Source organism: Ambystoma mexicanum, chromosome 2q (genome assembly GCF_040938575.1).
Source record: "Ambystoma mexicanum isolate Mex_15411 chromosome 2q, UKY_AmexF1_1, whole genome shotgun sequence".
In the NCBI taxonomy this organism is placed as follows: domain Eukaryota; kingdom Metazoa; phylum Chordata; class Amphibia; order Caudata; family Ambystomatidae; genus Ambystoma; species Ambystoma mexicanum.
In genome coordinates, this window is record NC_090924.1 from 738,506,794 (window position 1) to 738,534,139 (window position 27,346).

The 27,346-nt window shown below is 45.3% G+C and overlaps 1 protein-coding gene and 1 long non-coding RNA gene across 8 annotated transcripts in view; one reads left to right on the top strand and one right to left on the bottom strand.

The window, feature by feature from the left end:
- The window catches only part of RNF32 (ring finger protein 32), a 567,839-nt gene that overhangs the window by 234,928 nt on the left and 305,565 nt on the right, over positions 1 to 27,346 (top strand). For all 7 annotated transcript variants that reach the window (XM_069647959.1, XM_069647960.1, XM_069647962.1 and 4 more), the window contains one exon: positions 13,973 to 14,005. In XM_069647959.1, coding sequence (XP_069504060.1) covers positions 13,973 to 14,005 — 33 coding nt within the window. The remainder of the gene's footprint in view (positions 1 to 13,972; positions 14,006 to 27,346) is intronic.
- Positions 1 to 27,346, bottom strand: part of LOC138569725 (uncharacterized) — a 329,355-nt gene that overhangs the window by 207,926 nt on the left and 94,083 nt on the right. The gene's annotated exons all lie outside the window — the stretch shown is intronic.

Sequence of the window (27,346 nt, forward strand, 5' to 3'; positions counted from 1 at the left end):
AGCAATGAAATGAAGTAATGTTTGTGGAAAGGAAATGTTCTTTAAGCAAGTCATGGAATTGAAGTTTCAAGTGCTGAGTTAAAACAGTTTTAGTTAAGTAACTATCGGTCCACGAAGTCAGCGTTAACCAGCGTGGAGATCAAAACAGTATGTTTCCTCGCGTGACTGCTTTTTGAAAACAGTTTTTGCAAGTGCGGCAGAGTGGCACTGAGGAAGCTTGATTTCAGTCAGAGGAGACAGGATACAATGTTGAACTAACGTTAGGGTATGGATTGAATGTTTTGGGGGAATATTTCCAAAAAACATTTAGGAAGCGTTGCTCACAGAGGGAAAAAATGACTTTTAGTTAGTCAGTGTAAATACTTACTCTTCGCATACAAGTAAGGCATTATAGTTGAAGCGGCAGCTAAAAGAAATACAACAGAGTAAGCTAAAGCAAAAGTTGAGAAATCTTTATAGAGTGTTTGCAGAGAGTAAAAGCAGCAATTGGTAGCTAAGCAGCAGAGCAGCATATAAACACTACCAGCAAATAAATCAAGCTAAAGTTCTGAAATCACTTCTGGAAGACAGCAAGAGTTGCAGCAGCAGTTTGAGCAGAGCAGCATTACTCATGAACACCTTCCCATTCCTTCAATAGCCTGCAGGCAAGGGGCGGAGGCAGTCAGGTAATCAAGGGGTTGGGGAAAGGATTGTTTTCATTCATAAGAGATTAAGTCTCTTTGAATGATATGTAACTAATGATGTATGTATTGCAGGTATTCCTGAATTCTGAGGCATCTCAAAGTTAGAGCGTTCCGGAGGAGGGATCCTGATGGTTTATTATTTTATCCACTAGCCTGGTTACCTCAGGAGTTGTTGAAATTGACAGCTAGGAGACCTGGTTTGGGGGTCTGGACGACCATTCGTCTGCTCCTGCAAGATTTCAGTGCTGAGACCTCACATTGGATGGTTTATTGAGGTTCTCTAATCGGCCCCGCCTGGGTCAGCAACTGCCCTGGCAGAGCGCCGATAAGACGATCAAGCTTGATTATCTAAAGGAAATAAAAGTTTAAAAAAAGGTTTTCATAGGTGAACCTGTGGAAGGATCCTTAACGACGGAGCAGCTGGAGGGAGAGTCGCAGGCTCGACCTCAGTTGCGTCCCAGACGCACACACCCACCGCCTGGGGCACCCCTCTTGCCACAGGCCGGCCAACGGAGCAGTCCGTGGCTTGGGCACATGGGGGACCAGGCACCAGGGAGCAGGTTCCCCTCAATGTGAACAGCAGTTGAACATGGGTCAGTTGGTTCTAAGAGATGGATGAGCGCTGTTCAGAAGGGACGACCGATGAACTCCATTGCCTTCAGCCGATCAAGAGGGAGTCTGATTCATGGCATCCAGTGCAGTAACATAAAGTATGCCGGAGAAGCTGTCGGGATCCCCAGGGAGAGTTATTTTCTTTGTGAAGGGCTGAACACCCTGGAATGGGTTCACCCAGAGAAAGGGGCCCAAGCCTTTGAAAGCGTAATGGTTCTGGCAGCGTCCTGTGAGCTCTCGCTGGTCCTTGAAAATTCAGGGGAGATGGTGTAAATCTCGTCTGGGACATATCTATAGTCGCAACAGGTCTCCAGGGCGAAGAGCCTCTGGCATGTTGGAACAATGTAAGTAAGGGAAGTCGACAAGCCAGACTCGTAACTTTGGGATAAGGATTGGGTCTAAGGGATGGGTCGGTCAGGCAGGGGCGCGAAGGAGGGCTGGGGTGCAGCACTGCTGGATGTGCACCATGGCTGGATGAGGCATCTCACCCCCCACTTCCGTGGACGTGACCCGGGCCCTTCCTGTGGATTACCCTAGCTGCGGTGGTCGCCTCTCTGTACCCCTCCCAGGGTTCGGGCCGGCATTCTGCATCAGACGATGCCTAGCAGCTGACTTAGAACTGGTGCAGACCAGGGGAATCCAACTGTTTAAATAAAACAATGCATTGGGAAGGCCTGCAACGAATGTTGATGCAAAGTCATTTCTGAACAGTGGCCTCAATGTCAAAGTAAAGAAATTCAATGAAGCGCAGGTAAATGGCAGGTGTAACTATGACTCTGCCTTTTCCCGGTGGTAACTATCCCTGTTGGACGAGTCCGTTAGGAGGAGTCTGTTTGGGGATGGGGAAAAAAGGGTATAACATCTCTACCTATGCTGAGCATGGTCTGGTGGCTAGATGTGCTAAGAGAAATGGTGAATTGAAACCAACCAATTCTAGATGAGGTTTTTCCTGGATCAACAAAACCTTGTTAGGAAGTTGGGGTCGATTCTTCTCACAAATCCAAACCCGACCCACTAATTTTGACAGATAAGATCGAGCCGAGAGAGAAGGTAGACACAGGTGGGCATCGTAAATCGCTTGCAAGACACGGTCAACCACCCAGTCTAATTGGTAATGTGCAAGGCATCAAGTCAAAATCTCAGCATTAAGGCACAAAGAGATCAATGGAGTTCCTTATGACGGGGGAATACCAAGAGATGGACTAGGAATTGACGGAAGACTGCCAACATTTACGAATCAGATAGGGCACTCCAGAATGCCTGCCGGATGTAGGCCTTTGAGGCGCTCCAGAGTCTGGATGGTTATTCAAAGTCATTGCCATGGAGGGATAACCGTATCCGTAAAGCATGCTCTTTCAAGACCAGCTCCTAAATGGATTCTGTTGAGAGATCCGGAATCAGACTCTGAACTTACATCCCGATGGTTGTGTTGAACTGTGACTCCAACAGGTCGCCTGCCCTCCAATATTGTAGACTTTTGTAAATGTTATAAAAGCATATATATTGTTAGATAATATTGTTAAGAGGTGTCTAAAGTGATTTATTGTTACACATATGTTCATCTGTTGTATGTACTGCACCAGGTATGCCTAGAGTATGCTTTGGTTTTTTAGATGATTATGCCTTCAGCTTTAAAAACAATTAATGTCAGCTGACGGGCAGCCATTAACCCAGAATGAGCCACTGTGGTGGTACAAAAATAGCTAAATGCTTTGTCATCTAATTAGTGACGTTAATGAATGGATGAACGAGATTCCCACTGCCCCTACCTACTATCTAGTGAAACCTCAGCCAAGGGAACGGGCAGCTCAGAATAAGCAGGGAAATAAGACACAGTTGAGCGTGAATCTCGTCTGGCACTGTGAAGAGACATGAGAGGTGTATGATAAGTGGGAGGCCCTCGGGCTGCCGGTAAATACCACTACTCTTGTAATATTTTCACTTACCCAGTGAAGCGGGGGGACAGAGGGGAGCCCGGTTGGGCTGTCGCTTGTGGCTACAAGCCCCCGGCACACTTCGGGTGAAACCCCCTCTGGGGGCAGTGGAATGTGAGGAGTTTGACTGCGGTAGTGAACATATCAAACGATAATGCAGGTATTTTAAGGCGAGCTCACGGAGAACAGATCTCCATTATTCACAGGAATACAGACCGTAGAAGCAGGGCTTCACAATCCTGCTGACATTTTGGGTTTTAAGCATGAAGTGTCAGAAAAGGTACCACAGGGATAACTGGCTTGCAGCGGGCAAGCGTTGATAGCTTTTTGATCCTTCAATGTCGGCTCTTCCCATCATTGTGAAGCAGAATTCACCAAGCGTTAGATTGTTCACCCACTAACCGGGAACGTGAGCTGGATTTAGACAGTCATAAGACAGGTTAGTTTTACCTTATTGATGATATGTTTCTGCAATAGTAATTATGCTCAGTAAGAGAGGAACGGTAGGTTCAAATATTTAGTGTATGTGCTTGGCCAAGGAGCCAATGGGGCAAAATTACCATCCGTGGGATTATTACTGAACACCTCTAAGTCAGAATCCCTCCTAAACCATAATGATACTTCAGCAATGTGGAGCCTTGGTTAGTCTAAAATAGCCAGTCTCCGGGCCAGTGTGTAGAGCCACTCACCTCGGACTAAAGTGTGGACAGAAGGGGCCCCCTCTTTCGCTCGTGATGCACTGCATGTTTGTGAAGAAACTGGTGCTAAATCATTCGTAGACGACCTGATTCTGGGTCAGGGTTTTGTAAATATCGGAGCAGCTACCTCGTTGCAATCTATTGAAAGTCATCTTCTGAGCCAAGCTTTTGTGAAAGGCACTGCTGTAGTGGCAGCGCCACAAGGGCCTCTGTCCTTCCTGCTGTGCAACGGGGCACACAGGGAACTCCCACCTACCTTGGGTGCAGCAGCGGGGTGTGGGCAGGACATGAAGCACTCTTCTCGTTTTCTGGTCAGCCTAGCAGAAAAGGTAGCCCTGGTCCAGCTGGCGGCAGAGTGTTAAGACCCAGCCCGTGCGAAGCAGGGAGGTGAGGCTGGGCGTTGGTTGAAGATAGCGGCATAAGCCCCGGCCCCAGGGTGTGAAGGTGGCAGCTTAAGCCCCGGCCCCAGGGTGCAGAGGTTGCAGCTTAAGCCCCGGATGCTAGACGATGGCCCTAAGGCAGGCACAGCCTCATGGCAGCTCCGCCATCTGGCCGAGACAGACCGTCCTAGGCCATCTGGTCCTTCAGCTAGGCCTGACCGGCCATCTGGCTGGGGCTGTCAGACCAGATGGCCCGAATCGCGACTAGCCCAGCTGACTCCTACATTTGTTTCCTGTCAGGCTTTATAAGCCCCCACTTTGTGGGGTCTTAATAGCCAGGTAGAACTGTCATCCTGAGGTACGGCTGTGCGGCGCAGGAGGTGAACACCTCCTCTGCACCTGGACCGGTGCCCCCAGAAGACAGCGAGCCAACCCCCTCAAAGAGGCTGTGTTGTGTCCAATGGGCCTGAGCAAAGGGCGAGGCCAGCATCTGAGGCCCAAGCGGCACCTAGGGCCCAGAAGGAGTCTAAGGGGAGAGCTGCCATGGCTCTGCATGACAGTCTGGGGTCCCATGGGTTGGCATCCCAGAGAAGGCCTTACTTCAGTGGACCCAGTGTGCCAGAGCAGAATGAGAGTACCACCAAACAGAATGGTGTGATTACAACAAAATAAAAACAGAGAGGGCAAAAACCTCAAGTTTTTCTTTTCATTTAGGTCATTTTATCGCATGTGTATGTGGGGGAGACCCCTGCACCTCTGCTATTATCCCCCACATTACTTATAATGCTAACCACCCCCGCCTCCACATATATTTGTGTTGAAATTCAGCCAAAAGAACTTGAGGTTTTCCTCCTCAATGTTTTCTGCCATGCATTATTCAATGTATACCCCACCAAACACAGCAGCTGAACACCCAGGCGTATGGGAAGGCAGTCAGGGTGAGTCCGTCGCCTATGGCGTTCAAGGTTCACAACCTACAAGAACCGAGTCTGAGCGCTCACCCGGTCATGGCAGAAGTCTTCTGCTTTCTCTCTCTCTGTCTCTCTCTCTCCCCTGCTAATTTTCATGCTGCTTCGCTAACTGGTAACCTGGCCTCCCTCTGAACCTTATGTGGACCAGGCTCCTTCACGACCAGTAGCCCCATGCATGCCTCTGGGCCTACCGAACACTAGCGACTGTATCTGCAACTCTACAGTCCCCTGCCTCCCTGCACTTACTTGGAACCGGCCACCTCGGCGGCTCGTACTTCAGCTTTGCTTGGCACTCTCCCTTTCCTACCCCCTGCCAGTTCTCCTATTCCTTCCCCTTGCACTTGCACGATCTGAATTGCACGAGGCCTAGTAAGATTGTTTGTTTTGTTACCCTTTATCTTACCATTTCGTGTCTTGTCCCGTCTACATACACTTGTGTGCAGGCACATTATGAATGACTTATCATAGTATATTTATTTATTTATATATTTATAACGCGCCGAAGCTCGAAAGCATCAGGGCGCGACAAGCACACGAGAGGACAGATCACAGGACAACCTAAAAAGAGAGGACGGGGGATTCAAGGGAGTCCATGCTGAATATGTAACGAATTACCGAAAAAGTAACGTTTTCAGCTGCTTCCTAAATAGCAAGTAGCTACTTTCCAATCTGAGATTGTCAGGAAGCTTGTTCCAGAGCGCAATAGCTTTGGTGGGGAAAGCTCTCCCGAGTCCAGTAGCTTTGACTCTAGTGTGGCTAACTTTGAGTAGCCCTTTTTTTGCTGATCTAAGACAGCGGCTTGGTTCATACCAAAGAAATTCCTTCTCTAGGTATGTAGGAACCGTGCCAAAAAGACAGCGGTGGACAAGTGTCAGGGATTTGAATTTAATACGCTCCTCAATGGCGAGCCAGTGAAAGCCTATTCGGTCATGGGTGATGTGCTCACGCTTGGACTTCCCGGTAATAGTTCTAACAGCGTTGTTCTGGATTATCTGGCATTGTTTAATGCAAGAGTTACTGTAACTGAGCATCAGCACATTCCCATAATCCAGTCGGGACAAAATCGTGGCTCTAGCAATGGTGGCGCAATTTGTGACGTTGAGATATGGCCTAATGCGGCGTAGTAATCTCTGGTAGTATTGGCAGTTTTTTTTAAGAAAAGTGACCTGAGCATCTGCTCCTAATGAGGATTGCAGGTATATGCCAAGTGTTTTCACCTTACTTGAGACCGTGATGCTAGAGTCCTTGATAAGAAATGATGAGTAGGCTGGGCCTAGATTGGATAAGGCTTTTGAAGATCCGAATGTCATAAGTTCTGTTTTTGAACTATTCAGACACATCCAGTGGGCTTTCATCCAGCTTTCTATAGTATTATAGATTGCTGAGAGTCTGTTGTTGTCTGTGGTGTGGTCTCCGCTGAGTTCTATAATCAGTTGAGTATCATCTGCGAAATTGGTAAAGTAAATATCCAACTGTGAAAGGAGGGCGCAGAGACAACGGATATATAGATTGAATAGGAGAGGGGAGAAGCTAGCACCTTGTGGGACGCCACAATCCACTGGATTCGTGCCAGAGGAATGTCCACCCCAGGTGATTTTGGATTTTCTGTCATCCAAAAAAGAGGATATCCAATCGATGGCTTCCTCGGCACAGTTAACTGCTTTTCCCAGGGCCTCACGGAGCTTCCCGTGGTCTAATAAGTCGAATGCCGCCGAGAGGTCCAATAGAATGAGCAGGCCGGCCGTGCCTTTATCAAGGATTTCTAGCATTTTAGATTGGAGGTCAAGTAATGCTGATTCTGTGCTATGTGCACTTCTGAATTCTGATTTCTGGGGATGTAGCAGGTCGTGCTTGTCCACGTACTCTTGAAGTTAATGAGTGGCCACCTTCTCAAGAATTTTCAACAAGAAGTTGCAATTCGTGATAGGGCGGAGATTGGCTGGGTTTTGCTGGTCGAGGCCGGGTTTTTTAACCAATGGTGTAACTGTAACTGTTTTTAGACTGATGGGAACGGTCTGGTCTCTAAAAGACGAGTTTGTCATGCGGCAAAGAAAGGGTGAAAAAGTGTCTGCATTATCTAGGATGAACTTGGGGAGCAGTATGTTTTCAGGGCATGAAGTGCAATTCATGTTAGAGAGAGTCTCCGCCATGATTTCTGGTGTTATTGGTGTGAATTGGAATTTGGGTACTTTAATCTCGGGATCAGCCTTGTTGTAAGTCATTGGGGTGTCAATAGTATTGCAATTTAAGATGGTGTCTCTAGCTTTTAGAATCTTTTGAGAAAAAGCAGTTTGGACCTTTTCGCAGTCCAGCAAAGATGGCTGGAAGGGAGGGGTGAGAGTAGGTGGCTTTTCAAAGGTTTTTAAGATTTGAAACAGCTTTCCCGTGGAGTTGGATGCACCTAAAATTTGCTCGTTATAATAGTTTTTGTTTTGTTTCAATAACTTTATTTCTGTACAGGATGTCCGATTTCTTCCATGTGTCTTTATTAAGTACTGTGGGGTTTTTGAGCCACTGTCTTTCAAGTTTCCTTTTGGCAGTCTTTAGGGTGCCTAATTCCGTAGAGTACCAACTTTGGTGGTTGAGGTTGGGACGCACTAGTTTGTTTTTCAGTGGGGCATTCTTATCTAGAAGATCTTGGAAGTAGTTGTTATAAGTGTTGATAATAGTGTCACAGGGGTCATCGTCTGTGGTGTTATCCATGATGTGTGAGATCCCCCTCGAGAGCATATCTGACGTGATATATATGATGAAAATGATGAAACCATGAGCTTATGTGCACACAGTGGATTTCAAAGGGTATTTTGCGTCTCGGGCAGATAATGGAAAGTTAATCTGGAAACTGCTTGAATTCCCATGCCATTATTCATTGTCATGAAGTGTAATGCCTTGCACTGGGAACATCTAGTGGTCTGACCAAAGGGACTGGTGACGTCTTTGAGCTAGTGGATGATGGCTCTGGGGCAGTGTGAAGAAGATCCCCTGGTTACCCCATCACCCTTCCTATGGCAGCATTTGGCAAATAGAGTGCCTGTCATCCTCCAAAATTGTGGTTTCAGCCCCGCACCTACAACACTCACCATGGCACCTACAGCAGTCGGGGCTCTGTTGTGGTTAGCAGACCCCAGAGTGCATCCAGGGACTGATACAAAGAAAGAATACATGATCGCAGACTGTCTCATTAAAGGCACAGTCGAACCTCCTCAAGGATCTCACATTAGGACAATTGCTACACCTGAGGTTGGGTAAGCAACTAGTTTTAACCAGTCACACAAACTCAAGTCCTTGCACCCAGCCATTCCCAGGAAAGAGTATAAAATGGATATCCAGGAAGAGGAAGTATGAGAAGGTGATTGTGGTGGGAGTTTGGAGCGAATTGTCAATCGGTAAAGGAGGCTGTAGATGGAGTCTGAAGATACAAAGAGGAGAGAGGAGGAAACTGGGGATTAGAGGGTGAGAAGAGCTCTTAGGATGTGGTTGGTGCAAGTCATCAGGAGGTGGTGGGGTAAGGTATTAGGAGGTGGTTTGTGAAAGTCAACTATAGGTGGTATGTGAAGTGCTGGAGGTGACTTGGGTGGTTTTGAGGTGATAACTAGCTTTGAGGTGATAACTAGCAGGACGAAATGAGAGGGCATGCTTAGCCCAAGGCTGGGAGTAGTGGTGAGACCCAGATCCGCAGGAGTCATGCCAACAGCGGCAGGAGGAATAAGAACATGGTCAAATAGGATAAAGACCAGAGGAGGTGTAGACAGGTTGACAAGAGGGAAGACATTGTTACCCTGCGAGGAGGTGATAAGGCCCTCTTAAGTTCATCTGTGAAATCTAGGGCTGGAAACCCCAATTGCCTCTGTCTTAAAGCAGAAGAGGAGCTATCTTTGGCTCATGGCAGAAACCCGGCGATGTCAGCAGAAACTACCAGAAGGAGGGAAGATACTCATATCCAAGGAAGTGTGGGCTGAGAAGACACCACTATATCATTTCAGTCAAGTAGTTCCAATTACCAAAATCAATATTTAGTTTATACCAGATATCTGAATGCACTAGCGGATCTATAGACAAAATGTACTGATATACACCGACTACTTCTAGTCAGTGGCTGGGTGAACTCAAAATGGAAAAAACATTTATTGGGCCCGCCACACACCAATGTTTTTTTTTTTTTGCCAAAGAAAGAAAGCATTCCTTTATCTCGCTATCCAATGCCGCAGAGTACTTCAGCCAGGAAGTCAGTTTTTAATCATGATGAATGACGTCATCAGCATGGAAGAGGGACATACTTTCTTTCATTACCAATTTACCTATTGTGGCGCTTAACATGGATTTATGTGGCACCTATCCTGCAAATGCGGCCTCTTTTCAGGTTTAAGCTCTAAGTGGCAGTGCAACGCTTTACAAAAAACATTTTTTTGTAGTTGGGGCATCTCGAACGTAAGGTGCTGAACATGGATCAATTCGGTGTGTTCAGTATGATGGAGATGGAATTACAGTTACCAGGATTTGATTTGTTCTTTTTTTCCATATTGAAGTTACCATTTGCAAAGTTATGTTTTGGGGCATGGGGAGATTAAGAGGTTTGTCCTGAATTACACAGTGATTTGGTTAGGTGCCAGAGGCTGCATTATAATATCATATTGTAACAGAATGCTATCTGTGAGGATATGCTAGACTGAGCTGGTGATTCTCTCTCGGTGAGTGAGCTCTGCTAATCAGGCCTTTTATAAATTCTCCATGCGAAAAGGTATAGTTCACATGTGCTCGTTGTTGGAGCCCTCTACTGACATACAATCAACTGCCATGGCATTTGGAAACCAGTATCTAGGGACTCATTCATCTGTGAGAGTTATGTGTATCAGCCTGTCTGCCGTCCTCTCACCACAGAATGTCAGACCTATGCCAGAGCCTTCATTTCTGCTTGGTTGGGAAGGCTTGACACCTTCCCAAAAAAACTGTGTTTACCCCTAGGGGGAAGGAGGGGGATCAGTGCTTCAAAGGACACGCTCTACCAAACTACCAAAAGAGGGGAGTCACAAGTTGGCAGGGGCTTTTGGAGCCTCTTTGATGTAGAGCAGCCAGGGAGAGGTCCAAGAAAGAAGTGAGAACCCAAAGAAATGCCATCTTGGATTTTCTAGGGCATCCACATTTCCTGTGCCTCCTCTCAACTTCCAACAGACAAAGGACTCCGGGTCTGACATCACCAGGCAAATCCTCTTTTCACAGTCACTGTGATTAGACCATTACAGAAGGCTTGAAATAAACCAAAGCTCTGTAGAATAACTACTATTTTAGGTGGTGAATCCCCGCTTTTATTTGAATCCAGACACCCGAAGGATTTCATTAGAGCCTTATTGGTGGTATCAGTCTACCCAAAGATCTCTGATTGATGAGAGCTTGCGAGAAAGAGCTTTGCCTGCCTGCTGAGACACTGGTATCCAGGACTCTGGATTTATTGGATGCATGTGTGGATAGAGGCATCCCGGCAAGTGCTCTCTGGCAACCATCCAGACTGGGAAGCACAGAAGGACTCCCCTTTTGCTTTGATACCCTGGACCGGGTCTCATAGTAACCCAGGAACAAAGGAACTGTTCTGGGTTCTGGTTCCCACTGCACACCCTTTGTAAGCTATTCCGACCTGGACATTGCCTGCCTATCCCAAGCTTCTTTCTGCCGATTTGCATGGCCTTTTGTTGAACCACACCATGTGTTGGACCCAATCATCCTGTTCACCAACCCAATGGTGAATTGCCACCTCAGAAAGTTTCCAGACTCCTGATGAAAGCTGTTGAGCCCAAAGAACACAACTACAAGATATCTGCAGTGGATCTGTCCCCCTAGCCTGATTTTATGGCACCTACTGCCATTGAATACCCCTCTCTTTACCTTTCTAAAAGGCATACACTATCCACTTGAACATTGCTGCAGGCACTATTGCCTGTCATCCCGTGTCCAGCCCCAGAGTACCCTTTTTAGCCAAAGGTTTGCATATTCTGTGTCTTCCTTCACAGCAGTGGTTTATTCGACTTTTTGTAGTTTATATTGCCTGCTTAATTAAAAACTTTTATTCTTTATAGAATCTTAATTTGACATTCTCTTATATTGGTATCAAAGTACTCTTGTTGTCTGGATGCTTTTGTGCTAGCTCACATTGCCCTTGAAGTGAATAGCCTGCTCTCAGCCCGTGCTACCGGTAAGATGTGAAGGAGGTGTACCGATCATGTTGTACCTCGTTCACCATTATGACTGAGATCACTACTGGTTTAGTAGTAGTGGGGCTAAGAAGGAATTCCAACCACTGCTCATCTTTGTACTCCTACTGAACAGTAATAGTTTTGTCACATATATCTCAATAAAAATGTTGCTGATATCAAAAATGGTGGTTTATAGTCATGCCTTCCTGTCTACTTTTTCTGCTGATTTATGTGCAAACCAGAAAAATTATCTGGGATGATTGCATTAGCTCCTTTGATTAGACATGAGTTTGCACCCGAGCACATCTAATTCAAAAGAACAAATGTTTTACATTACATTTGTAAAACATATGTTTTAACTGTTAAAAGGAGCATCTAAGCAAATTGCCATGTTCTGCCATCTGGCTAATCTACTCTTCTTCTGCAGACCTCTTAAATAAGATATATCTTTGCAAAACTCGTCTCACAAACCACATAGATCCGTAATGTTTCAGAAACATCAAGACATTTAAGCCCCTTACTCTACGCCTACAAATCCGTGCCCCAGTATTTATCTGTGTGTCATTGGAAAGGTAGCATATATTTCACTCAGCTATTTCTTTGTATTGCGTTTGCTTTTATTACGGCCCTCATTACGAGTCCGGCGGTAGCCTCGCTGGTAAAACTGGCAGGCTGTTGCGGGAGTCACAGGGATTTAGCGGCGCAGGACTTGCCGAAATTACCGGGGCATTACAACCCTGGTGGTCCGGTAATTCCGGTGCCGGCATTCCGTTACTCCCCATTCTCGTCAGACCTGGCGGGTGTAACACCACACGGCCACAGAACTCGTAGTTAGCCAGTCCGGAAAACGGTGCTGGTACGGTTCTACCGGCACTGTTAAATCTGGAACAGCTAATTTGTAATGAGGCCCAATGTCATTATTATTGAAGTGAGAACATTGCTCGAAAGTGCGAAAGTCATGCAAATACAGTACTTCGTGACCCTTAGGTCAAACCTAAATGAGAAATGTTAGGATTGCAAGGTTTTTTAGGTTTATTGAACAAAGAAAATTCTCTGGCGTGTGTAACTTTATTATTTTTTTGGTGCATCCTACATGTTTCTTGAGCTCGCTCCCTTCAGGGTGAAAGCTACTGCTTCTGAAAGCTTTTATCATTCAGCTGGGTGATAGCCATTAATCCTTTTATGTGTGCCATCTCAATAGTGTTTAATTGCTCTAGTTTCATTTCTTCCCTAAATTCGGCCAAAAGTACCCGCTATCTTTTGTATGTGTGTATGTCGACGAATTTTGGTGGCAATTTGGGTCAGATGATGGGGAATTGTCAGTGACCTCCTTAATCACTGCTGCTCTCGAATACATTGCCGGGCAATGTTGCTAGCAAAAGCTTTGTGCGGGTTTAATTCAAGCTTCTATTTTGTGAGGTGAATGGGAAATGCCAGCAGGTTCTCAAATTCCTTTCAAACATAGGAGTTGCGCAAAACCATGTAATAGCTTATTTTGTTGCTTTCTATAAATTAACTCTGGCAATTGATGTGATAGCCTGTTCTCTTTACTATTGTTATTTGATTAATTCATATACCGTAAAGCATTGCAGCATGTAGGGAGAACACAACTGGCTACACTGGTGGGTCATGTGTACCACACAGATCCCATACACTGGGCCGAACTATCCACTGGAATGAGTGGGTGCTAAGAGCATCAGGGCGCGAATTTCAGTTTTAAAAAACATGGGTTTTAAGATGTACTTATGTATTACTTTTTTACTGTAACATTTGTGATACCTTGCCATTTAATTGCATTATCACTTTGATTCATTTGTATTATAGGACTGAAATCCTGTTTTTAAATATAAGTAAAACTGCACGTATCTTGATGGAAAGACAAACACTTGACCATAGAGGCTTCATACACCTCACGTGACCGGCTTAGTAACTGACTGACTTTAGGCCAGGCAACACTTCATCATTAAACTGATGCGACTTGCAGGGCCATGAATAATGTTCTGAAGGGGCGCATTCGGCGCGCATGCCGTGCACAACAGTACTATACAAATGAACTACATGTAAGACATGTTCATATCTTAGTGTAATGCAATCACCTTCCACAGCAGCCTTTTGCATATTTTGATTTCATTTATTTTGTCAAATTGATATTGTGTGTATTTTCTTCAGAGTGCAACCACATATAATCGGGGAATGATTGTATACTTTCTTATAATTTTCATCATTTATGAATAAAACTGAAACAAAGAGTGCAGATTTATCCTCCAGTGTTTTCACTTGCCTACAGAAGGGCTGTCTGTTAGCAGCTCCCACATATTTTCCACATGTATGTTTTAACAAGGAAAATAGGGTACGAAAACCGTTAGACATATTTTTTGGATGCACCAAGTGGCAAAAAGGGACCGAGGTTTCATGTAGCGATAACACTTCGATTGGTTGACATGTATTCATGCAGTTCATCTTAACAACTTGCTTCAGCTAGACTTTCTTTTTCTTTCGGGTCTTACAGGTGCTGCTTTCCTGTTCCCATGTGTTTCACAGGGTGAGTACATCAAATTACTCTTGCTAGGCATTTGGTAGTATGAAATATTGTGATTTGTTTTACAAATCTTGGTCGTCACATTCTAAATTGTGCAAGCACATTCACTATAGATTTTCTGCACAAAGTTTAGCAATGAGTCTTCACTTTAAAAAGAGCCAGGTTTATGGTGTATTTCATCAACAGCTACTGTAAGAAGGTTTCATATAAGAATCAGACCACAGGTTTGCTTCCTCATTTGCTTTGATGGTCCCAAAATTACTTTCACGACTGACATGGAAAGCTGTGAGTGACTGATGTGTCCGCAATACTCAAGAAATCAAATGATTCTAATCTGCCTGCCACCGGAATACGCCTTTTTAAATCCTTAACACGTATTCTTGGAGAAGTTTACAGATCTGAAAAAATAGTAGACATGTAAGCCAGCCTAACGTGTTACTGGTGTGTTTCCAGTTAAACCCGTTTATTTAATATATCAAAAAACTGTTGTTCTTTATAACTACACCCAATTACCTCTTTTTCAGTACAAAATTGAAGGGCGATTGGTCTGTGCCTTTGCCTGCAAATGACTGAAACAGCTGTAGCCAAAGCTTCAGTTGATGTTTTGGATGGGGAGGTCATAAAGTTAATTACCTAAAATTGTGAAAGCCATTCCTTTTTTTTCCTTGTCAAAGTAATACCTGGCGTAAAGTTTTGGAGGTAAGTGACCACTATGATAATAAAAATAGGAGTGAATAGGACGGTAGAAACACAGGAAGGGCCATATTACAGAAACCTAACCAAAATGTAGTTTAGTTTCTTAATTTGTACTGCGCACCAAACCCTGAGGTAACTGGGTGCCAAGGCTTATACACAGTTGCTTACATATAATTACCTACAGTTTAGACAATAAAAAGCGAATAAAAAAGTTACATACATTCAGACATCAAAAAATAGTGGAGAAAGCAAGTGCAGGTCGACCATGGTTACAAAGGGTCGATGTGAGGATTAGGAGTCATAGATGCAGTACCAGGATACTGGGGGCAGATCACACTGACTTTTTAATTATAGAGCCAGCCCTTTACTTTAGCTCTGAAGGTCCAAAAAGCAGGTTCTGTTCTAATGCTGGGGGGTAAGACGTTCCACTGTTTGGCAGCTAGTACTAGGAAGCCTGCTCCCCCCCACTTTTTTTTAGGAGGAATCTGGGCACGGCCAGGCAGTGTGTGTACATGGCTCTAGTTGGTCTAGATGGAAAGCGTGTGTTGACTTTGTCCGCCAGGTATTTGGGGGCAGAGTTTCAGAGGCACTTGTGGGTGATGACAAGCGTGCAGAGGGCAATTCTGTCCCGTATTGGTAGTCAGTGGAAGCCCTGTCTGAAGCTCATGATGTGTGTGGTTCTTGGTATGCTTAGTGCTCATCTCAGGGCGTTATTTTGTAGGACCTGGAGTTTGTTGAGGTTTGGTCTAAGTATAGGGTATTGCAGTAGTCAATCTTGGAGAGCACTAGGGCACGGGCTAGGGTGATGCAACTACTAGGCGACAGGAATGCTTTACAAGCGTTGATAAGGTTGTTAGTGTAGGCAGTGGCGGAAGCCGTGGGTTTCACTTGCTTCCTGAGGGATAAAGTGCAGTCTAAGTATACTCCCAATGTTTTAATTTCTTTGGCCACCTTGATCTGGTTACCATCGATGTTGATAGTGACATAGCGGGCATCTAGTTTGTTAATGCGTGTTTGGGAGCCGACGATCAAAAGCTCAGTTTTTTCATTGTTAAGACAAAGGCAATGGTCTGCCATCAATGCCTGGATTTCCAAGTATATTTTGTTAATCCGTCTAGCATCCTCTTCATAGCAACCTGTGAGCATGATGAGAACCTGAGTGTCGTCAGCGTAATTCATATATGTAACACCCAGGTTGTCAAGACAATCAAAAAGGAGCTTAGTAAAGATGTTGTAGAGCTTTGGCGAGATGCATGAGCCTTGTGGTACGCCACAGTGGATGAGAATAGGGTCTGCTGCGGCGGAAGGAGCAAAGACCCTAGTAGTGCGGTTGGACAGGAAAGATTGTATCCAGTAGTACATCGGGGTTTCTGCAAAAAAAAATTCAGACTGGGCAGAAACACCAATGGAAAGCCAATCATTTCAATAATGCTCTAACAGGAAGTCATCTACTACATCACTGACAATGTCAGCCAGTCCTTGCTGAAATACCACTCGGTGTTACACTTTGTGGTAGAACAAAATATGCGTGTGTACATCACATTAAAACGCATGAATTTACTTGTGCAGTTGTTATGACGACCCTTCTAACACCAAAAATGATTTCCTTGCATCCCTTTACATCAGTAACGCTCCTCTTACATCAGTAAAGCTCGTCATAATCCCCCTCTCTATTTACATTACTTAACATCCTTCGAATGGAATGTGTCCTCCCACGTATTCCTCATCTTGTGATATTTATATCCTGCCAGATTCGCTGCTTTGGAAAAATAAATTCGGCAGAGGGGCGCTAACCACGAGACCGTGGTGTCTGTCCTTCGACGGGCTCCATACCGTGTCGACATCACCATCAGGATGAATAGCTTGTGCCGTGGCCGTTAGCTTCAGTTCTTGAGAACGGCGCGCTTCGAAATTTTCTTCAGAAAATGTTGTCTTCATCTACCCCTTCTACACCCAAGACGGGGTTCAAAAAATGTATCGACTGCGGTTCGAAGATTTCGATCACAGATCCTCACCGCATTTGTCTCTGGTGCCTAGGTTCTGACCATCGAACCGGCAACTGTGGCTCCGGTCAGTCGATGACGGAGAAGGCCCTTCGTGAGAGGAAAGGTAAACTGGTGGTGGGGCGGGATGCTTCTAAGGCCTCCTCGAAGGCCTAGTCTAAAAGACATAATAAATCGAGCGTCATAGACACTCTAAGAGATCCCGATCTCATAGTAGATTGAGGCGCTCTTCATCTTCCTCTTCAAAAAGAGTTAAAAGGAGACATAGATCTCCCTCTTCATCCTCCGATACATCTACCGAATTGGTATGATGCCCGACTAAGTCGGATTCCCCAAGAAAATGAGAAGATTTTAGAAGGAAGATGATGGAGGTCTTTGAGAATGCGGCCTCAACCCCTTCAAAGAAGCCTCAAAAGAGCCAGACCCCGGTCGCTCCATCGGACGACACAGGGAAGTCAGGAACTACTGTGGTAAAACCCAGTAGTATGGGTGAAACTCGTAAAACTAGAGTCGACGTTGTCGAGGAATCCTCCAGAATCGAGTGTTTACCCGACACCGTATAAAAAACAGAAGTTGTCGGAAACATCTGCGACTTCGTTGACGCCATCGGCGCAGACGGCTTTGACATCGAAGCCTAAAGCATCTTGAATGCCTTTGTCGAAGACATCATCGGTGTCCTCGAAGACTCCTTCGATACCATAGAAGGTTCCTTCGACCAACACTTATGAACAAGACAGGAGATTTACTCCCTTACCAAAATCAGACTTTTTTTAAGTCTGTCATCTATATTTGAAGAAAGTGGCTCTGAAGATGAGGAGGTTTCTCCTTTTGGAGTACAATATGGTACTAGAGAGGTCCCAGAAGAATTAATCGATCCAGAATCGAAAATGAGAGACCTGTGTGACACTCTTCATTCTACTGGTGGCAATTATACGTCACCTGAGATAGAGTTTGTAAAACCTGACCCTGCAGAACATGCAGATTCAGGGTACAGGAGTTTAATGAATAGAGTGGTGGAATACATGGGTTGGGGTAGAGCCTCACCCACCTTTGATCAGGATGACATGAGTGACATACTAGATCGGGGCCCTCAGAAGGATCCAGTTCTCCCTTTCCATAGGGCACCTCAGAGAACGGTAAGCTCCTGACAATATTGCTGCAGTAAACAGTAATTTTCCTAAGAAGTATAGAACTTCTCGTTCTGATCCTGAGTATTTAAACCGGCATCCCACTCCAGAAAGTCTGGTCATACAAGACAGACTGCATATCCATCTATCCCTCTGGATAGAGAGGATAAGAAGGTAGATGCTTAGGCCCATAAAGATTTTACTTCGGGTAGTATGGCTTTAAAGTCAACTAATGTCACCTGTACCCTGGCCAGGTTCACCCATACCCTGTGGGACTGTGTTTTGGCGGCGGCTGAACATATTCCGGAAGGTGGGGAAAGGGAAGGCTTCCTGAATATTGTCAAAGACGGAAAGGAGGCAATGGGGGAATGTCTCAGTTCTGGACTGGATAGTGCTGAAAGTATCAGCAGATCCATGGCTGCAAGCACAGTGCTACGCAGATTTTCGTGGTTGAGGAAGTCGAGGTTCGCACCAGATCGGCAGGCCAGACTTCTTAACATGCCTTTTGATGGCTTGAGCCTGTTTGGTAGTAAGGCTGATGAAAGCCTAGAAAGACTGCAGACCTCAAAAGAGGGAGCTAAATCTCTTAGCGCCTCCATGTGACAACCCCAGAAACCCTATTCGGGCTCATCTTCCTGGAGGGGTCGTTCTTTTCGGTACTACTACTCTTTTGGTAGAGGAAGAGGACAGATATACAAAAGAGAGGGCCACTCTGTAGCCACAGTGGTTTGCCCCCGGGGTGACATACCAGTTGGGGGCCACAAGAGCATATATTCACAACAAAACAGAGGTACTGGTATGTCCAGCGTTGGCCTATGTGAAGTATAAATTAATTAGAAACGTTCACCTGGTCTTAACCCATATAACCGTACTGGTTATGAATGTTACATGCAATTGTGTATATTGAGACACTCCTTGAAAACAAACATAAGAATTTTTTGAAATTGATAATGAAACTTTATATCAAAAAGATAATGCATATGATAAAATCCAACATATAAGAACATATATAATCAATAACATAAATTACACATTTGAAGATTGAATATAGAATCCTTCAAACAATCAAAATAAGAAATAATACATGAAAGAAAAAACATTAAAAAAAAAGTCTCAATATTAACAAAAAGCCAGTTATTTGTCACTTGGATGCTTGATTTAAACCAAAAGCAAGAAATAGGTTAAACTGAAAATCTATTTCAATAATGCTGACAGTGTTCTTGCTGTAATTTCAAAAAGTAAAGCAAGTAAGCAATTTTCTTTTGCAATTATAATAAATTCCCAAGAACAAAATTATTGTGTATTGGGATTGGGAATTGAGGAAGAGGACAGGCCTTTCAAAGAGGCAAGAGAAATGTCACTCGTGGAGGACGAGGAGAAAACTGCAAAGCCAACCTCGGGAACAGCATCTTTGCACTCAGCCGCTCCTGCAGCCGCCTCCAAATCACTCTGAGACCTTATCACACAAAACCCTGGTGGGAGGCAAAATCTCTCAGCATCTGGAAGAATGGCGGGGCATTACTTCAGATGCTTGGGCACTGGAGACAGTAGCTCAAGGTTACTGCCTTCCTTTCATAAAAAGGCCTCAGGAACCAACTCTGTCAAAATTCCAGACCCGCTCCTGCTGCAGGAAATTTTAACCCTGCTAGAGAAAGGTGCAATAGAACAGGTAACTGTAGCCAGAGAGCAACAAGGGTTGGTACTCCTCTTACTTTCTCATCCCAAAGAAGGACGGAGGATTGAGACTCATCATGGACTTAAGAAACTTGAATAAGTTCCTCAGGAAGGACAAGGTCAAGATGTTAACCCTTTCTCAGATCGTTCAGGCTCCCCAAATCCAAGACTGGTTGGTATCATTGGACCTTCAGGATGCTTACTTTCATTTGCCTATCCATCCCAAGCACAGAAAGTACCTGAGGTTTGTAGTTGGCAGTTCTCACTATCAGTTTTGAGTTCTGCCATTTAGGCTGACCTCCACCCCAAGGGTTTTCACCAAGCTGATGGTGGTTGTGGCAGCGAGTCTCAGGAGAGGGGGGATTCATGTCTACCCCTACCTGGACGATTGGTTGATCAGAGCACATTCTCCTGAACAAGCTCTGAAACATTTGTCGATCACCTGTCACTTCCTTCACAAACTGGGCTTCTCCCTCAATTTCAAGAAGTCCCACATGATACCATCCGAAAAGCTCCAGTTAATCAGAGCAGTTTTGGATACTTCCTCGGGCAAAGCCTCGCCTCCTAAAGTGAGAGCTCTCCACATTCTGCAGATGGTAACAAAGTTCCAAAATGCCCAGCATCTGCCGGCCTTCGATTTTCTGAGGTTGCTCGGCCTCATGGCATCCTGCATTTTTCTGGTGCCAGAGGCCAGATTGAGAATGTGATCCCTTCACTGGGCACTCAGAACTCAGTTCTCGGGGAGTATGTCGGATCTTCTGCAAGTCCCGAGCGCAGTTGCTCAGGATCTAATATGGAGAATTTACAACGACAACATCCTCAAGGGAGAATCTTTTTGGCAACCATGGCCGGAGATAACAATAGTATCGGACGCCTCACTTACGGGGTGGGGTGCCCATACCATCGGAGTCGAAACTACACATCAACCTGTTGGAGCGGAAGGCAATCAGATTAGCGCTGAAGGCCTTCCTACCCTCTGTACAAGGAAAGAATGTCCTGATAATGACAGACACAACAGTGGCCATGTACTACCTCAACAAGAGAGGAGGAGTAGGGTCACTACCACTGTGCAGAGCGGCAAAGCAGCTCTGGTTCTGGGCAATATGAGAAGGAATCTCTATATCGGCAGTTCACCTAGCCATAGAGCAGAACACGGCGGCAGACGCTCTAAGCAGGCAGAGCACAGTCTCCCACGAGTGGGAGCTAGCTCAGGAAGTCCTGGCGATCTTCGCCCTTTGGGGAACCCCTCAAGTGGATCTGTTCACGACAACGGTAAACCGGAAGTGCAAACAGAACTGCTCAAGGGAATTTCCTCTGAGAGGAGCTCTAGGAGACGCGTTCGTGGTGGACTGGAAGTTTCCACTTCTGTACGCGTTTCCTCCAGTCCCCATGATTCCTCAAGTAATCAGGAGGTTGAGAAAGTTCAGGAAAACCATTATCCTAAGTGCCCCGGATTGGGCCTGGAGGACGTGGTACCCAGACCTTCTGGACATGTCCATCTGCCCTCCAATTCGTCTTCCGCAAAGAGAGGATCTTCTCTCGCAAGAGGAAGGTCAGGTTCTCCATCCAGAGGTCAACACAATCAACCTTCACGCATGGTTTCTGAGAGGTTGAGATACAAGGATTGAGACCTTCCGGATGACGTAATGGAGATTTTGCTTTCGGCCAGAAGGCCAGCAACAAAATCTTTGTACCGATGTCGTGGGAACAAGTTCAGTAACTGGTGCAAAGATAAGGATGTGGACCCTTTTCAATGTGGCACCCCAATGGTGCCCTCTTTCCTATTGCATCTAGCCAATCTGGGGCTCCAGATCGGAACAATTAAAGGATATCTAGCTACGCTGTCCATATTCAAGCGCTCCTCGGAAGAGGTATCTTACTTCAAAATTCCATTGATAATTCAATTCTGAAAGGGCTTACCAACATATACCCTCCAGTACCTTTTCATGTCCCAACTTGGGATTTAAATCTAGTACTTACGTTTCTAACTTGTATACCTTTTGAACCTCTGCACTCCTGTCCCTTGAGGCTTTTAACATTGAAGGCTGTCCTTCTTGTAGCCTTTACATCAGCCCGCAGGGTTAGTGAACTACAGGCTCTCTCATGTAAACCTCCATATACCACTTTTTACAAGGACAAAGCTGTTCTTAAGGGAAAACCATCTTTCTTACTAAAAGTAGTTTCTGACTTCCATTTGTCACAAAAAATCATATTACCAACATTCTATCCTCCTCCTCATTTCGGCAAAGAAGAGGAGAGACTGCATAGACTGGACCCCAAAAGGGCTCTCAGTTTCTATATTTCAAGAATGTCAAAATTACGTCAAGATGACCAACTTTTGTATACAGGTCATAAATTTGGATTAGCGGTGACAAAACAAACTATATCCTGCTGGATCATTCTGGCTATAATTGAGTGCTACAGATTGGCGGGAAAAGACCCACCAGATGGGCTATGTGCCCATTCCACTAAGGGGATGGCTACTTCTGCGACTTTGAAGAGGGGAGTCCCTACAGCAGATATTTGTTCAGCTGCAACATGGGCATCTATGCATACCTTCATCAAGCATTATTGCTTAGATGCCTCTTTCTCCAATGAGGGTTTATTTGCCAAGGCGGTACTTCATTCCATACATGAGAACAATAACTCGTTTTCCCACCTCCAAATTTACCACTGCTATGGGAGTCTATCACAAGATGAGAAATATGTGGGAGGACACAATCCATTCGAAGAACAAGTTACTTACCAACTGTAACGTTCTTTCGACTGGATGTTCCTCGCACATATTCCTCATCGCCCCTCCCATCCTACCCCGCAGTACAGTTTACGTTTCTTACACTTTCCTCTCACGAAGAGTCTATCAGTCATGAGGCACGCCTGGGTGTTCCTCGAATATTTCCTCAAAAAAACAGAACTGAAGCTAAAGGGTGCAGTACAAGCTATTTATACTGATGGTGACGTCGACACGGTACGGAGCCCGTCGAGGGACATCGACGCCGCGGTCTCGTGCACAGCACCCTCTGTCGAAAAAAAAATTCTGAAGCAGCGAAGCTGGCAGGATACAAATATCACAAGATGAGGAATACGTGGGAGGAACATCCAGTTGAAAGAAAGTTATAGTTGGTAAGTAACTTGTTCTTCTCCATTATTCCGCGTCCACTGCCCTGACGCACCACCCTTCCCCATTTCCCCATGAGACGAAACTCGTTAAAGCATTGCAAAAGTGTTTCCATACTTCCCCCAAGCCCCCGCTCTATCCCAGACTGGATAGGTATGAGGGGGCAGTGATGATGGGTGTCACAGCGCCCCCACACTAGCAGGGCTGCGGTTCCCCCATCTGAAGAGCAGCACTGGGCAATTACCTTGGCTGTACTGCTCTGCTGCTTTGCCTATTTTCCCAGACACATGGACGCTCTCAATAGCACATTGGAAGTTTCAGCCACAGGGGAGCTACAGTGTCTAAAGGGGCAGGCATTGGTGTAGGCAGGTCACGTGTCCTAAGACAGAGGACTGAGGGATTTGTATTTGATTTCCCTGGGGTGATGTGAGTTGTAGGAACTGTTTGTTATGTTATTTTGAATCTGTTTGTGAATGCTATTTGCTGCTCAAGCCTCTGGGTTAATTAAGAAAAAAGGAATAGGAGCATAATGCTTGCCTACCGTCTTGACATAGAAGATGGACCTTTTTCATTTGCAAAGTGCTAGGAGACAGAGCAGGACCACAAATAAGCTGGCATCTCAGCCTGTATTGATTTTGTTTTGGGTTGGGGGCAGAGATGGTGGAATCCTTATGGATTCCCTGTGTTTTTGTACACCTGTAAATACCACCTACATGCATGTACATATTGGGTGGTGTTAGTGATTGTTTTTGGTACAGTGGTGCAACAAAAAGGCAGGGAAAACTGGGACTGCCTAGATTACTGTTACTTTAGAACACCCATGGCCATGGCCAAAAACAATCCACATTGCATGCAGATGGCAGCTGACATTTAGGTGTTAGCAGCCATGGTAGTCTTCGGGCGATGTATACCACATGTAAAATGGCCTGAAGGAGTAAGAAATCTTAAACAACAAACCGACTGGTTGCCGCTGGACCCGTAAAAAAATTACCGGCGCCTGACTTCCCGGTGCCACTGGGCTATTTAAAGTCCGGCGGCCAGGAAATGAGGCGCCAGTCATTTTGTTAATCCCCTAAGGGACTCTATGGGAATGGGAGCATGGAAGCACCGGTAACGTTAAAAAACGGTGCCGGTGCTCCCATGACAAGTTTGCCTACCGTGGCCTCTGCGTCCGGCAGCGTCAGACCTGTTGGGCAGAGCGGCTCCGGCAGGTAGACTTGTAGTTTGCCGGTCCGGAAACAAAGGTGCTGGTGTGCTTATCGCACCCTTGTTTTCGGACCAACAAACTTATACTGAGGCCCATAATTTTAAAAGAACAAAGCCATTACAATCAACATTTTAAAGCCTGCCTAGCAGTCTCAGTTTACAATCAGATTTACGTTAGTAGGAACTGTAGAACTCCTATCCTATGCAAGTAGCACTTAAGGAGTTTGGATTTATTGGATGCATGTATGGAGCTAGCCAAGTTTGTAATATCTTCCTGCCACTGCATATATTCAAAGACATATTATAGAGTAAAATTCATTTGTATATGTATGGGAAAGTTTAATAAGAGGGTTCGATGAAGTTGAAAGAATACTAATGGATAAAGTATGCTTATCCCAGTGTATGTTAACAAACAGTAAAGAGCAGTGCTTTGTCAGCAAGAATGGGAAGGTAACGGAAGAACTAAGTTCGCCTCTCACCCCAATAGCAAGCACTCCGAAAAAGTGAAATATGCCATAGGAGATATGGAATATGTTGCTCTTGGTGTTAAAACTTCACGAAAAGCATCAGAATTTTAGAACACTCGCTTTAGTTACTCTTGAGTGTTTACATCACTTTGTCAAATGATAAATCCAAACAGAAATGAGGGTGTTCCTATATGACCAAAAAGTGTAGCACTCCATGTGTGGATTGGTCCACATTGTATAATTAATTGCATTAGCCGGTCAAGTGGCACATCGAGTAGAGCGCTCGCTTTGACACCCGTGCAGAGCCTGTTAACGCAGGTTCGAATCCCGGCGGGGCCAAACTCAGCCTTTCATCCTTCCGAGGTCGATAAATGAGCACCACACACCGTGGGTAATAATAAGCAGCGCTCGGATACCTGAGGGTTTGTAGCGCTATATAAAAAAAAAAAAAAAAAAAAATTAGAGTGATGACATTACAGAAGGGAGGGATCATGTTGCAAAGTCGGGTAGGGTTGGGAATAGTGCATGTATTTCGGTGAGGTAAAAGCGGTGTGCAGGAACATGGTGAATGTGTGAAATATTGCTATATATGCAGAGAAGTAAAGGTTCATAGCACGATGTAGATGAGCACATAGGGCAACCTAGTTGGTGTAGACTCTATGCGTAAGTCTTCTAATGCGTGTTCAGTTCAACAGTGTAGACACATGTAAGAGACATTTGTCATGGTGAATTCTCCCATTCATATTAGCACATGTGAAAGTTTGGAGGAAAAGTAAGTAAGCAGTGGCCATCTCAGTGCACGATCTGCTGATGTAAGAGAAGTTTAGGTCATTCCAGGTTGTTGTGAATGGGGGATTAATAGGATTAAACATATGCGTTGGTGGTGATCAGTACTGCCCCAAAGATGGTTTCGTACTCATTTATTGGGTTTTTGGTACCATCCACACTCGCATATCATGTACATACACCACGTACATAGGGATTGACTGATAGACACTAAGGGTTCTACCATCAGACATCCACCTTGGCTTCTTAATGCAAAAAGAAGCAGAATTTAGGCTTGTGTCAAGGTCCATAGGTCTATTGTAGGAGACAGGATTTCAGATTTAGTTGCTACTTGGGTCACCATATCAAAGGCTTCATGCGTCCTTTCCATGGTGTTCGGAGGGTACAGGGTAATCTGCCTTCCCACGCATCTTTCCTTTCTGTCAGGCAGGTTGGTTCGCTAACATTTCTCCAGCAAGTGTGAAAACTCCTGGACATGAATGCTATGGAATGTGTCCTTGACTTGGAGATAAGTCAGGGGTTTGTTTCCACACTATTTATTGTTGCCAAGAAAATACAGGTGTGCCTGACAAAAGTACTGGATCTGCCCTCCCAGTTCCTTCCTTACGATAGAAAAGCTCAAGATGGCCACACCTGAACACATCTGCTCTGCGCTGACTCAAGGAGTGTGGTTATGCAAAGTGAATCTGAGGAATGCTTATTTGCATGCTCCAATATGGCCCCCAGACAGAAAGTTCCTCGGTTTGTCATTGGGAGATGCACACTTTCAAGACAGAGTTCTTCCTTTTGGTCTAAATACATCTTCCAGAGTGTTTATGAAGATCTACCCAGTCATCGGAGGTCACCTTTGCATGTTGGGTATTCACATCTACGAATGCATCAGCAACTTCAGCCACAGAGGCTTTAAGCGCTGTTCACATACTTCTGTGCCTTTTCTATAGGACCTTTGGACTTCTGTCAATCGGAAGAAATCTCAGCTCGCTCTGAAGGAATCCATTCATTTCATTGGTCTACATTGGGGTACAACCAGGGCTCCTATGTTTCCCATAATATATAGGACAAAAGATACAAGGGTAAGGGTAACAGTCATCCTGTTTGAGTCAGACATTTCCTTTAGAGGGTTGGTCGTTTCAACTCGTACTGGGGATCTTCGTTTTCTGTGTCTGAGCAGTCCCATTTGCCTGACAAATGAAAAGAACATTTAGGAGAGATTTGGAGTCAAACGACCAACTCTGTCAGCAAACATCCCCAATTCATCTTTGTGCAACAAGACTTGCTGTGGGGGTCCAGGGAGGAAAATCTATTAGTGGGCATGCCATTGTCAGATACTTTGCACAGGGTCATTATGTTATGGTTACTTGTAGAGCGCACAGTCGCTCATAGGCATCATGGTGCTGGAGAGATGGGTAGCTATAAACAGAACAACACAATAAGGCCTTGAATGGTGAGATATCAGAATAGATCGGTTTTTAAAGCTTTCCTAAAGAGCAGATGATTAGACAGCGATTTCAAAGGTATTGGGAGGGTATTGCACAACTGCACTGCTGCAATCGAGAAAGCCGACCCCCCCCACCCGAGTGAGGCGAAAAGAAGGCACACTTAGCATGCTAGCAACAGCTGACCGCAGGGGGCTGTTAGGGACATAGCACACAAACTTAGCGCTCAAATGCTGAGCTCCTTGATCATGAAGAGTACAGTGAACAAAACATAGTGCTTTAAATTGAATGCTCTGGGCTACTGGGAGCCAGTGAAGGGAACGCAATACGGGAGAAATATGAGCCCCATAGGTGTATCTGATGCCACCCGGGCTGCCAGATTCTGGAGACATTGTAATCAGCCTACCAGCCCATTAGGATGTGCAAGGTAAAGGGAATTACAGCAGTCCAGCCTACTCAGAATCATGGCAGCCACCACTGGGGGACGTAGCGTTGCAGGGTTCAAATGGAGCAGCTTGCTTAAAATTTTCAACTGAAAATGCCCAGTCTGGCATACCGCTGATACCTGAGCAGCAATGGACAGATTGTCAGACATAATCACCCCCAAGATTTTTCACCTTGGTCGAGGGCACGGGAAGCAAGCCCAGGGAAGAAGGCCACAACGAAGAAATCCAAAGTAAAGGATCCGGAGAAGAACCCACCACCAACACCTCAGTTTTGTCCCCATTCAATTTCAACCAGTTGTGGCCCATCCACTCCCCCACGGCCGTCGGGCACTTATGCAGGCATGCCAACACCTCAGACTGATCAAGGTCACAATGGATCAGAAGC